The sequence below is a fragment of the Eschscholzia californica genome, unplaced genomic scaffold (assembly GCF_041429995.1).
Source record: "Eschscholzia californica isolate CP2 unplaced genomic scaffold, dmEscCali1.0.p SCAF_1, whole genome shotgun sequence".
Lineage (NCBI taxonomy): Eukaryota > Viridiplantae > Streptophyta > Magnoliopsida > Ranunculales > Papaveraceae > Eschscholzia > Eschscholzia californica.
Genome location: NW_028238198.1, coordinates 84,014,407 through 84,028,591, shown reverse-complemented (window position 1 = coordinate 84,028,591; position 14,185 = coordinate 84,014,407). Strand labels below are relative to the sequence as shown.

The following is a 14,185-nucleotide window of genomic DNA, read 5'->3' as shown; positions in this document are numbered from 1 at the left end:
ATGAAAACACAAAGATCTCCGAAGTCGGACCTCCCTGAAGAAATTATCACCAACCATATCCTTGTGATGTTACCAGCGAAATCTATCTTCAGATTTCGGTTGGTATGCAAAACTTGGTGCTCTTTACTTTCTAGCTCCTACTTCATTAAACTCCATCTTTCTCATGCTATCCGAGAAGATAAATCTAGTGTCATTGTTTGTGACGGTTGCGCATTATACTCCATTGACTACGATTCGTTATCATCTCCTAAATCTCTTCGTCGTGTCAATTGCCCGTTTCCAATGAACATATTGGGTTCTTGTAATGGTTTGATTTGCTACATGTCTAAGGGTTATACAGTTCAACTTCTAAACCCATATACTAATGAACACAAACGAATAATTTCGCAACCACTTTATAAAACTAGTTTGGAATATAATAAAGCGGCCACATATGGGTTCGGTTATGATTGCAAGCTTGATACCTACAAGTTGGTGAAAATTATACCTACATGGAGTGGCTTTGGTTTGCATAGTGATGTCAGACTCTACACTTTCGGCTCTGGTTTGTTGAAATTCACCGACTACATTCCTTATGAAATCTCCAATGGTGCCAATAATGGTGAGTTTGTTAATGGAGCTCTCCATTGGTTAGCCATTCCACTTGCCCGACGAAATACCCAACCCTCCTATTATGTTATAGTTTCTTTCGATGTAGTTGAGGATAGTTTCAAGGAACTGACAATACCAAATAATCTCAATTGCAATTCCTCGCTAATCAAAGGCATCAGTGTTCTGAGAGAGAATCTCTGCGCGTTTGGTATTATACCTAATGTTCAAATTGAAGTATGGGCAATGAAGGAGTATGGAGTTAGTGACTCTTGGAGTAAATTGTTCACCATAACTAAAGATAATGGTATTCAACACTTTTATCACATGAAGCCAATACAGTATTTCAATAATGGTGAGATTTTGATACTCAAAGATGGCAGTGACTTAGTTTTATATGACTCGAAGCACAAAACAGGTACAATCATCGGTGACACAAAACTTTATGAAGCAGTGACTTGTGTGAGGAGTCTCGTTTCGTTCACTTCTCAAAAACTGTGTTTGAAGCAAAAATTAGAAAATTAACACCATACCATAATGTCGAAAAATGTTTTGAATGGCTTTAGCTTTTCCTTCTTTGCAAAGACTATTGTTTTGAATATAAATAACGCCGAAAAATGTATGTAGCCCCATACGGCCATACCATAAGACATGGTAACTTCAAGTTGTCTTCAAAATGGTAGGAAATACAATTTAAAAGAAGAGTAGCCACTTATGGCAGAGAAAACCAGATTAAGAAAAACTTGGTTTGTGAAACAAACCATGGCAAGTATAACAAAGATGGTGCTGCTAAAAACACCCAAGTTTTGTGCTATATGCAAACGGTTTATTAATTTGACAACCAAAAGACTTTAAAAGCACTTAAGTTTATAAGTGTTCTCTTGTATCTTTTTCTTCTCAAAACTTACAAAGTAATAAAAATGGTTCTTCCCGCCGACTTTCAAACAAAGAAAAATTTATAATGAAATAAATATTTCCTACCGACCCCATAATGGGTAATGGATTTCAATCGCTTCATCAAATGATGGAGAACTTGCTGAGTTAAATTGAATAACCTTCGTCTTGAGATATAAGTAACACGTCAGCATGACATGAAAGTTGTTATCATGGCTTTTTTTTTGTTTGTTAAGGATTATCATGGCTTTTAGGATTAGTTTCAATATTGGGGCTAGTTTACATCCTTTGGGTATCCATTTTTATTGTTAGCATGACATATCATGTAAATCATGATTTCTCCCTTCATAAAAAAAAAATCATGATTTCTCATGTTACGAAGTTTAAAAGAAAACCGAGTCTTGCGCGACTTATTTTCAAGAGTAGAACAAAAAAATACAGATAGTAAAATTAATATTAAGAAAATGTTGATTGTTAAATTTGACTAAAAGCAACTCTAGTGTGAGGCAAGTTAAAATTTCAAAGTTTTGGCTCACCCTGTTGCTCCATGCACAGTCGGTTGGGCTCCCCAACCGACTGCTGCAGTCGCCTCTAACATTAAGGGCGACTGAAGGGTCCCGAACATGACCGTTGGGGGTCATGTTAGATCTTCCTTTTTTTTTGTAAATTAAAAATAAGTTAAAAATTAAATAAAAACATTAATAAAAAAAAATTAAAATAACTTGAAAATTAATATTAAAAAACTTAAATATTAATAATTAAAATATATCCCACCAAAATGTCGGTTCCCAAATTATTTCTCAACCTTGAAAAAAAAATATTATTTCGAAAATAGTTCAAACCCACACACGTTTTTCCGCACACCAACAAAAAGACCGCGCACGCGTTTCCCACATGAACAAATTTTCAGCCTCAAGAGAGGCTGGAATTGTAGCTGAATTTTTGAGGCTGAGCTGAGGCTGAAAATTTTGGGTGAAAAAGTGGTTTTTTCAGCCTAAGACAGACTGGGACTGGATTTGCTCTAATAAAATTATGATTTTGAGAGCAAATTAGAAAAATAGACAAATATGGTAACCAAAGAGGAACTCATTCTTTTTCATATAGCCGCGACTTTGAGTAATAAAGAATAATCTCTAGGAAATATTAAAAAAATATGAGTTTTTAAGCTTGAGTAATAAAACTATGATTTTAAGATCAAATTAGAAAAATGGACAAATATAAAAGTCAAAGTGAAATGAATTCTTTTTTAGTCACAGTTTATATTGATAACACCTAATGGCTTTTGGTATAGGAAGAACAAGATTTAGTAAAGGCGGTGCGTTAGAAAGGTCAATCTATTGATTTGCTCTTCCTTTATCAAATTAGATTAAGGAGGGCGTTATAAGAATCATTTAATAAATACTGCTAAAATATAAGGACTTTGATAAAAATTAATAATAAATCTAATATTCTATTCACTTCTAGTTTTCTCTCACATTAACAACCCAATCCAAATATCGTCTCTACTATCAACATCACTATTAGTATTAAAATCTTGCAAAGTTTACCCTCACTATAGTTTTAGTTTCAAGCTTTGAATGATGCCTCAAGATCTCATAGATTAGGAACCACCACTAATGAAGGAGGCAACCTACACCAAGAAAGAAGAGTCCTTTGACTTAAACGAAGATATCGACTTAAACGAGAATATCGACTTAAACGAAGATATCGACTTAAACAAAGACATATATAATGAAGATAATATGTCTCAGGTAAAGAAAAAACATTTTCTTGTCTTCCTCTATGATAGAACAAACGTTTTAGGGTTTTAGGCCGTTTTTGTTTCGTAAAGGGTTTTCGTTGGATCAACCGAAAAAGACAACAAATTTCAATCGAGATGGCTGGAAAAGACAACAAATTTCAGTCGGGTCCGCTGAAAAAAACAATAAATTTCGACCGACTCGGCTGAAATTGTTTTGTTTCTTTTTTTCCCGCTCTGGACGAAATTTGTTTAAATTTTCAGTTATTCTGGATGAAAATTTTCACTATTTTCATTCATGAATTTTTGTTTATGCTAAACGAAATTTCTTTTATGAATCTTCAAAAGTTACTTTAATCAGTGTTAAACCTAAAAATCCATGGAGAAATCAAGTAATAACAAGAATTACAAACCCCTCTATGGAGACGAGTGTTGTGTTTATTTCTTCCTATTCTAAAAAGAATGCTCTCTCTATCTAATGCACTGCATTTGCTAAAAATTGTTCTTCCTATACGAAAGGCCCACCTAATTTAACAGCTTTGAAGTGTGGCACAGGGTTTTATCTTTTTGACTAAATCGTTGTTTCCTCTACTCAGTTGATAAATAGATACTTATATTTTAAGTCATAAAGAAGTACAATCATATTAGAAAGGAAGCCTATTTATAGGTGAAACAAAAAATAGTAGTAGGATATTAGAATCCCATTAAAACAAGAGTTTCATTATATTAGGTCACCCCCCCATTATTTCGGATGCATGCTTATATAAACCTAACCTATATCTCCACAATTCTTCACAAGTCAGTCTCTCTTTCCCTTTTTGTATGACAAAGATGAAAATACAAAAGTTTCCGGTGTGGGACCTCCCTGAAGAAATTATCACCAACCATATCCTTGTGATGTTACCAGTGAAATCTATCTTTAGATATAAGTTAGTATGCAAAACTTGGTGTTGTTTATTCTCTAGCTCTTACTTCATTAAACTCCATCTTTCTCATGCTATTCAAGAAGATAAATCTAGTCTCATAGTTCGTAACTGGCACGGAATACACTACATTGATTATGATTCGTTATCATCTCCTAAACCTCCTCGTCTTATCAATTACCCGTTATCAAATCCTCCTAAATCTCTTTGTGATGTCAATTACCAGTTTCCCAAGAACATATTGGGTTCTTGTAATGGTTTGATTTGCTGCACTACTTCTATGGGTTATACAATTCAACTTCTAAATCCATATACTAATGAATACAAACAAATAACTTCCCCACCACTTTATGAAATAACATCGATGATAAAATATAATAAAGCGCTCTCGTATGGGTTCGGTTACGATTGCAAGCTTGATACTTATAAGTTGGTGAGAATTATAAGTACATGGAGCGGCTTTGGTTTCTATAATGATGTCCTACTCTACACTTTGGACTCTGGTTTGTGGAAATCTTTTGACTACATTCCTTATAAAATCTCTAATGGTGCCAATGGTGAGTTCGTTAATGGAGCTCTTCATTGGTTAGCCATTCCAGTCGCCCAACAAAATACGAAACCCTCATATGATCATGTTATAGTTTCTTTCGATGTAGTTAATGAGAGTTTCAAGGAAATAACAATACCAGATAATCTCAATTCATTGTTAATCAAAGACATTGGTGTTTTGAGAGAGTATCTATGCATCTTTGTTATTACACCTAATGTTCAAACTGAAGTATGGGCAATGAAGGAGTATGGAGTTAGTGGGTCTTGGAGTAAATTGTTCACCATCACCAAAGATAGTGGTATGCAATCCTTTTATCACATGAAGCCAATAAAGTATTTCAATAATGGTGAGATTTTGCTACTTATGAATCGCAGTGACTTAGTTTTATATGACCCCAAGCACAAAACATGTACAATCACTACTGACACCTCAATATTATATGAAGCAGTGACTTGTGTGGGGAGTCTCGTTTCGTTCAAGTCTCAGACGTGTTTGAAGCAAAAATTTTTTAGAAAATCAATAGAAGGCGAGAAGAAGCGTAAGAGGGAAAACTAACAAGAGGTTAGTGATAATACCACGAGGAATCATATTATTTTTTTTGTTTATGATATTACTTTAGCGTGTATTAGTTTTCTACTTCATTCCCCCTTTTTGTTTTCTGATAAAGAGACTATTAGCTGTATTCTTGACATTGTCGGTAATTTCTTTTATTCTTTGTTTGCTTTGGGTATTTAGCATTTTAGCTGCACACTGCGATCTTCCCTTCTCCGTTCACTCACGAGGATATAAAATTATAATTCATTAGGTAAGACTTCAATATTCTAAGTGATCTTTTTTTATATTTTGATATTTTTTGAAATTTTTTGATATCTTGAAACATTTTAAATTTTGGTGTAATGTACTATTATGTTCGAGTTCCATCACTCTGGAAGTTCTTCTAAAGTCTCTGTTACAACCCACTTCTCCATTACCTTAAATCTCCGATCGAGACGACCTCTCAGCCTGCTCCAGGAGATCAACCTGACCAACTATCCCGTAGAGTCGAAGCTCCGGCCACTCTACGAGTCTAGCCACCCTCCGACGATACAATACGGTGACACCTTCGGCATTCCATCAGTTAATATTTATCATTTATAGTTTGCTGACTTGACCGTCGGAGTGCCCTTGGCAAGACACCATCTCGGTGTCCCCAAGACTTCACGGTTCTACTTGTTTTTGTCTGTCTACAGGTCCAACCGGAACTTCGTCCGTCTCGATGTCTAAAGTCCAAGTTGTCGGTTGCACACCGATCGAAATTCTGTTAATTGTGTGATTTTATACCGTCCACAACAATGAAAAACACACTCATTGTGTTATAGAAATTGTAATAAATAGAATTTAATTGGAATTTCAATAGTAAGTATAAAAGAGATATAAAGAAAGTTTATTGATGTATACGATTTGCTAGGTTTGCACATAGCAACTTTGCTTGTCCGTATAACAATGCTTCTTTTTTCACATACTCCTAAATTTAGAGGGGTGAAATGGTTTTCCACCTTGGGTTGTGGGGGCATGTGCCCCCATAGGCCCAAGGTGGCATCGTCCCTGCTCAAACGTATTTGAGGCAAAAATTAGAAAATTGACCAAAGACGGGAAGAAGCTAAAGAGGGAAAACTAACAAGAGAAACATTATTTTTATTTATATTTTTTTAATAAAGGGAGTATTTATATAAACAAAGATGGTGCTGCTAAAAACACCCAACTTTTGTGCTATATGCAAACGGTTTATTTATTTGACGACATGAAGATTTTAAAAGCACTTAAATTTTAAGTGCTCTCTTCTATCTTTTTCTTCCCAAAACTTACAAAGTAATCAAAAAGGGTTTTTATGCGCCCATTTTCAAACAAAGAAAAATTTCTAATGAAGTATATAAACATTTCTACGGACCTCCTCGTGGACTCGTGGGTAATAGATTTCAATAGCTTCATCAAATGATGGAGAACTTGCTGAGTTGAATTGAATAACCTTCATCTTGAGATGTAAGTAACACTTCAGCATGACATGAAAGTTGTTATCGTGGCTTTTATTAGTTTAGATCATTTGGGTATCCATTTTTATTGTATGCATGCCATATCATGTAAATCATGATTTCTCGTGTTATGAAGTTTAAAAGAAAACCGACTATTAGCACGACTGCTTTTCAAGAGTAAAACCAAAAGAAAAACAGATACTAAAATGAATATTAAGAAAAAGCCAGTGTTTCGGAGAAGTAAGCAAAGTTTCCAGGGCAATAAGTTTTGGGTCGAAACAATTTTTTTTTTGTTTCTTCCAAACATCACCCTTTAATTTTTTTTTTCTTTCTTATTCTCCTCTCACCTTAACTAAAATTCCGGCGACCTCCACCAAATTCCGGCAACTTCCACCATTAATACCGGCGACCTCCACCGGATTCCAGCGACCTCCACCAGATTCCGGCGACCTCCACTAGTTTTCTCTTCTTTCTTCTTCTTCTACTTTCTTATATCTCTTTTCTTCTCTTTTATGCTCTCTCCCTCTCACGAAAATTTCGGCGAAGGAGATCTCCCTACGCTGGAAACTCGTATGGATCTGGAAGTGGAAACTCGTATGGATCTGGAAGATTCAGATCCAGACACCTTCGTTTGGTTTCCAGACGAAGGTTTCCGGCGAAGGGGTTCCCTTCGCCGGAACTACAACAAAAAAAAAGAGAAGAAAAGAAGGGAGATGGGAAGAAGAGAGAAAGGAGAAGAGAGATAGAAAAGAGAAGAGAGAAGAGAGAGAGAGAGAAATTCCGGCCGGCTAACTTTATTCTGGCGACTTGAGGGGTAGGAAGTGTTTGGTTTGAGTTTTTTTGGGTTCGCAGTGTCTTCCCCGGAAACATTCTTGCTTTCCCCAAAACAGTGGGCTTAAGAAAATATTAGTTGTTAAGTTTGACTAATAAAATTATGATTTTGAAACCAAATTAGAAAAATGGACAAATATAGGACCAAAGCGGAATTTATTCTTTTCTAAATTACCGTTTTATAGAAAACTTAAGTTAAACAACTTTTTTGGGTTCCTAGTCCAAAAATCTAGGGGCGAGCAAAAACCGAACCAATTGGCCGAACCAAACCAAGTCGAACCGCACCGACCGATTTTTGGGCCGAACCGATCACCGTTCGACTCGGTTCGGCCGAAAAACCGAACAACCCAAATTCGGCTTGGTTTGGCCTCGACTTGAGTTTCTAGAAATCGCCCAAACCGAACCGACCGAACCCTAAGGAAAAATGAAATACTAATTTTGTAAAGTTAGAAAGTGCTAAACTAAAACGTAAAAAAATTAGAAAACCCCTAATCGAATCTTCCATACTACTATCCGTCCTCCTCCCTAGTTGTTGTTGTCGGCTTCATCAACCACCTATTCAACTTGATTGAAAGGTTTTAAAGGCAAGTCTTCACTGATTTTCTATTTACCACAACCTATTCTTAGTTAATAACTTAAAATTATAGATTTTGTATTCGTACTTCTATTTATTTATTTATTTTTGTAATCGTGGAAAAGTACGATGAATTTTTAATTTTTATTTTCAGCATATGTAATAGTGGAAAAATATGATGAGTTCTTAATTTTTATTTTCGGTGTATGCAATGAAATGAATGACATTAGTTTACAATTTTCTCTAAATTGTCGGTTAAACCGATCAATCGAACTCAACTGAGTCGAACCAAACCGAGTCGAATCATGTCGGCCGGCCGAATGATCGGCTCGACTTCGACCGACGATTTAATCAAACCGTCACTTATTGGTTCGGCTTCGGCTCGAGCCAAAACCGAAAAAAACCGACCGTTGCTCACCCCTACAAAAATCTACACCTAAACAGACATTTAGTCCACCCTAATATTAATATAGGATTTTAAGCTAAAATAATAATTATAATGGATATTTAGTCCAAATCGACCCATCTCTATAGAAAAAATAGATCTCCATCATTTCTATTTAATCATAATATCTATTATAACCTTTTATATAAGAAAAAAATCCACTTTTGAAAACAAATCCCCAAATTTCTCTTTCTTTATTTCTCCGTTTTTTTCGATTGATTTCAAACTTACTACCTGCTTCGCAATATACACGTTATTTAGTATAAATTGCGTATATTTATACAACAAAACACATTTAGTATAGTTAAAGTATATCTAGATGTCAAAGTTACAGTGTTTTTCCGTTCATTGATTTTTGTTTTGTTTCATAAATAACGTGTTATTTTATTGTTAAAGTTTCATACTTTATTTCATTTTTTTATACGGGTCATACATAACACATTATGTATCAACAATGTTTCTTCAAAAAGGAAAAATGACTAAAATCTCTTTTTCTGGGAAGATTTGACCTTAATCTATTTTTGAATTGAGTTAATTCCTATATGGCCCCCTACTTTGTGACCAGCTTCCTTTATGGCCCCCTTTTTTTCGTAAATTCAAATATGACCCCCTATTTTCATGGAAATGTCCTAACTACCCTTCCTTTAAATCTTTTTTCAAAATAAAATAAAAAAAACAAACATAATTCCACCTCACTTCCCTCTCCACCACTTATCTCTCTCCACCTCACCTCTCTCTCTCTCCACCTCACACTATCTTCTCCGATGAAGGTCGCCGGCTGGAAAATTTTCCGGCCGGCGACCTTCAACCTAAAAAAAAAAAAAAAAAATTTTTTTTTTAACTCTCATCTCCTTCTCTCTCTAAAAACTCCGGCGAAGGGGGTTCCCTTCGCCGGAGTACGGGTCTGTTGAAGAACAGACCCGATCCGGAACTGGTCTTCATCTCCCCACTTCTTTAAATTTAATCCCCTCCAATTCTTCTCTTCCCTGGAATTTCTCTCTTTCTCTCTCTACATTTCTTCATCTCCCCCGCGCACATTACACATTAGACGAACACGATCGAAAAAATGGCGGCAAGAGTAGATCTAGATGGAAATCCGATCAAGCCAATGACGATCTGTATGATCGGTGCTGGTGGATTCATCGGTTCTCATCTCTGCGAGAAGATAATGTCGGAAACTTCTCATACTGTTTTAGCTGTTGATGTTTATAATGACAAAATCAAACATCTTTTAGAACCTGATACTTTACCTTGGTCTGGAAGGATTCAATTTCATTGAATCAATATTAAACATGATTCTAGACTTGAAGGACTTATTAAAATGGCAGATCTGGTACTTTATCTTCTCGATTTGATCTTCTTCTTTAATTCTCGTTCTTGATTTATTTGATTTTGTTAATTTTGATGTGTTTTTTGTGGTGTAGATGATTAATCTAGCGGCGATCTGTACACCGGCGGATTATAATACTCGTCAAGATTGACAACCTCTGAAATTTTAATGGTAAAAAAAAAAATTGACAACCTATTTGTTAATGATTACCTTTATTCAACAACCAGATTGACAACCTCTGAAATTTTAATGGTAAAAAAAAAAGAGAAAAACAATAAAAAGAAACAAGCTATCAGCATTTTGCACATACAATCATTGCTTCATCACAACAATTTTTACTAAATTTTCCGTTCTTCCTCAAGATAATACAAACTAAATTTATGAAATATCGTATAAAATTAGGGCACTTATGATTACAACAAAATATCAAGATTCAGAAGAGTCGTTGTCCATCAATTCTTTGAATCTAAAGTTAATTGAACGATAAAACTGTCAGAGGAATCAAACTTAGGTTAGATTTTTGTTTCTGTATTACCTTATAAAGAAAGAAGAATCTTGCTGCAACAAAACCAAAAGCGAAGAGGATAGCGATGAAGAAATGATTGGCGTGAGGAACGTCAATATGACTCCTCGAGATCGACTCCATGAGCAATAACTAAAAGACATTCATCCAGAAGGTTTACTTAATCAGAAGAGAAGGAGAATGATCAGAGGTCTTCTTGATGAAAAGAGCATTCCAGTTGTAGAGAGAGAAAGAGAGAGAGTCAGGGGATCTTGGTGTTCTTGATGAGATAGAGAGAGAGAGAGAAGAGAAACAGAAAGAAGATGGAAGTTCTTTCTTTTCGTTTGTTTCCTTACATAACAGAGAACGCGCGCGGGGAAAATGTTCAAGATAGATTGTTCTTCAACAGAAAAATGTTTAAGAAAAATGCTGATATCTGGTCTGTTCTTCAACAGACCCGTACTCCGGCGAAGGGAACCCCCTTCGCCGGAGTTTTTAGAGAGAGAGGGAGATGAGAGTTAAAAAAAAAATTTTTTTTTTTTTTTTTTTTAGGTTGAAGGTCGCCGGCCGGAAAATTTTCCGGCCGGCGACCTTCGTCGGAGAAGATAGTGTGAGGTGGAGAGAGAGAAAGGTGAGGTGGAGAGAGAAAAAGGTGAGTTGGAGAGAGAGAAAGATGATTTGGAAAGAGAGGTGAGGTGGAGAGAGATAAGTGGTGGAGAGGGAAGTGAGGTGGAATTATGTTTGTTTTTTTTATTTTATTTTGAAAAAAGATTTAAAGGAAGGGTAGTTAGGACATTTCCATGAAAATAGGGGGTCATATTTGAATTTACGAAAAAAAAGGGGGCCATAAAGGAAGCTGGTCACAAAGTAGGGGGCCATATAGGAATTAACTCTTTTGAATTTTATTTTGGGCCTAAAACCGGTGGACCCTGTTAGGTCACCCCATTATTTGGGATGCATGCCTATGTAAACCTATTTCTCCACCTTTCTTCACAAGCCGTCTCTCTCTCTCTCTCTTTTCCCCTCTTCAATGTCTACCTTGCCTGAAGAAATCATCGCCAACCATATCATTGTGATATTACCATTGAAATCTATCTTAAGATTTAAGTTAGTATGCAAAACTTGGTGCTCTTTATTCTCTAACTCTTACTTCATTAAACTCCATCTTTCTCGTGCTATCCGAGAAGATAAACCTCGTCTCATCGTTCATAACTGCCGCGGATTATTCTACATTGATTATGATTCTTTTTCATCTACTAAACCTCATTGTCGTATCAATTACCCTTTATCATCTTCCATGAAGATATCAGGTTCTTGTAATGGTTTGATTTGCTGCACCTCTTTTAAGGATTATACAATTGAACTTCTAAATCCATATACTAATGAATACAAACAAATAACTTTGCCACCGCCACTTCATAAATTCGGAATTGATAAAGAGGTCTCGTATGGGTTCGGTTACGATTGCAAGCTTGATACTTATAAGTTGGTGAGAATTATAAGTACATGGAGGGGCTTTGTTTTCTATAATGATGTCGGAATCTACACTTTGGACTCTGGTTTGTGGAAATCTGTTGACTGCATTCCTTATGAAATCTCTAGTGATGCCAATAATGGTGAGTTTGTTAATGGAGCTCTTCATTGGTTAGCCATTCCAGTCCCAAATAGGAAACCCACATATGATCATGTTATAGTTTCTTTTGATGTAGTTAATGAGAGTTTCAAGGAGATAACAATACCAGATAATCTCAATTCCTTGTTAAACAAAGACATTGGTGTTCTGAGAGAGAATCTCTGTGTGTTTGTTATTACACCTAATGTTCAATTTGAAGTATGGGCAATGAAGGAGTATGGAGTTAGTGGGTCTTGGAGTAAATTGTTCACCATCACCAAAGATTGTGGTATTGGATACTTTAATGACATGAAGCCATTAAAGTATTTCAATAATGGTGAGTTTTTGCTAATTATGAATAGCATTGACTTAGTTTTATATGACTCCAAGCACAAAACAAGTACAATCACTACTGACACCTCAGAATATTATGAAGCAGTGACTTGTGTGGGGAGTCTCGTTTCGTTTAGGTCTCAGACGTGTTTGAAGAAAAAAAATTTAGAAAATCAATAGAAGACGAGAAGAAGCTTAAGAGGGAAAACTAACAAGAGGTTAGTGATAATACCACGAGGAATCATATATATATATTTTTTTTGTTTATGATATTACTTTAGCGTGTATTAGTTTTCTACTTCATTCTTTTTTTTCCTGATAAAGGGACTATTATATGTCAAAAGTAAGAATGAGCTAATTTGCCAATTACTACTTTATGATTACCTTCATTTGATTTGAGTTGATTTTGAATCTTTTGAATTAAATGGACACTTGGATCATCTATCTAGACAAGTTTTTTTTTTGTTGAAAGTAGACAAGTTAATCATAGGACAAGATAAACATTCTGAAATTTGACGTGAGTCGATTCAGACTTTGAGTCAATTCTGTCCTTGTATTTTATGTATCCGGATAACCAATTATTACATTATATTCTAATGAAGTTAACCTAGAGTGTTTCTAGGCGAGCTTGGCATAGTACCCAATAACTTTGAGGGCCGCCGGCTAGGGAAGTCCTAGTTGAGTCCCAGTCGAGCCATAGAGTCAGGATCCCTATCGAATTTTCGCATTTGTTTTAAATATATAAATATCCAACTGCAGATAGTATGTATAGGGCTCGTACAGGCTTCGACAATATATGACTATTCGACACCAACAATATATGACTTATATGACAAGGACATCCAAGTGTTTAATACTAGTATGTATAGGGCAAGTAGTTCAACAAAAAAATAATTATGTATAGGGCAAAAAGTACTAATGAGGAGTCCCCATGTTTGCATAGACATGTTAAAACGTGCACAACAATTTTTTTTTTGTTGAACCCGTGCACAACAATTGATGGACCTTATAGTTTTTTTTGTTGAGCATGGACCTTTTAGTTTTGGCTTTTGGTATAGGAAGCGCAATTTTTAGCAAAGGCAGTGCATTAGATAGGTAGAACATTCTTTTTAAATTAGGGATAGATAAACACTATTTTCTAAAATAGGCCGCGGCTTTGGGGCATCAAAAATATTCTCTAGGGAATAAAGATTTTGGTCAATTAGTTTTGACTTGGGGGTAATCTTGTTTTAAATCCAAAAATTAATTTGTTTGTTTTTTAATCCCTAACCTTCATCTTCCTTCATGTCTTTCTCTCTCTTCTCTGTCCTACTGTTCTCTCTCTCTTTCTTACTGTCTCTCTCTAAGAAAACCCTTCCACCATTTTCTCTCAATGAAAATAATGAAACAAAAATTCTAGTTTTGTTTACTGCTTCATCTACTCAAATTGATGAAGAAATGGTCAAAGCCATTGTTGGGTTCGAGATCATGGTAATGGGGTGACTTTGAATTTCGAAATGTTGGCTTAGATTAAATCTGGAGCTTGGGAAATAAGGAGTCATTTGATTAGGGTTTTCTGTGAAGATGTTAAGATTGGAATTTCATCAAATACCACTGCACATGAAAATTTTTAGGTCAAACAAAGGTGTGCGAGATTGATCCATGAGTTCTTCAAAACAAAATTTGGTTTTTCTTTTCATTTGATTTCTGCCTGGTCATGAGATAATTTGTGGAAATTATATAAGTTTAGGTTTGTATTCAAGAATCCCTCAATGGTAGCGAGATTTCTATTGATGTATCATGTATGATAGTGGATTTTATGAATTCCAATTGCTAATGAGTTTCTCTCTGCATCTTTTTTATTTGAGAAGTATGAT

At 35.3% G+C, this 14,185-nt stretch overlaps 3 protein-coding genes across 3 annotated transcripts; all 3 read left to right on the top strand.

The window, feature by feature from the left end:
* On the top strand, window positions 1-1,113 carry LOC147570215 (F-box/kelch-repeat protein At3g06240-like). The gene has a single exon (XM_086664180.1). The coding sequence runs from the start codon at window positions 1-3 to the stop codon at window positions 1,111-1,113; it is 1,113 nt and encodes a 370-aa protein (XP_086520306.1).
* A 2,938-nt stretch (window positions 1,114-4,051) lies between these two features.
* Window positions 4,052-5,248, top strand: LOC147570214 (F-box/kelch-repeat protein At3g06240-like). The gene has a single exon (XM_086664167.1). The coding sequence runs from the start codon at window positions 4,052-4,054 to the stop codon at window positions 5,246-5,248; it is 1,197 nt and encodes a 398-aa protein (XP_086520293.1).
* Window positions 5,249-11,413: 6,165 nt separating this feature from the next.
* LOC147570213 (F-box/kelch-repeat protein At3g06240-like) lies at window positions 11,414-12,733 on the top strand. Its single transcript, XM_086656772.1, has one exon. The coding sequence runs from the start codon at window positions 11,415-11,417 to the stop codon at window positions 12,507-12,509; it is 1,095 nt and encodes a 364-aa protein (XP_086512898.1). The 5' UTR covers window position 11,414; the 3' UTR covers window positions 12,510-12,733.
* Window positions 12,734-14,185: the final 1,452 nt, after the last annotated feature.

Coding starts and splice junctions, on each gene's coding strand:
- LOC147570214 (XM_086664167.1), top strand. CDS start 4,052: ATGAAAATACAAAAGTTTCCGGTGTGGGACCTCCCTGAAGAAATTATC.
- LOC147570215 (XM_086664180.1), top strand. CDS start 1: ATGAAAACACAAAGATCTCCGAAGTCGGACCTCCCTGAAGAAATTATC.
- LOC147570213 (XM_086656772.1), top strand. CDS start 11,415: ATGTCTACCTTGCCTGAAGAAATCATCGCCAACCATATCATTGTGATA.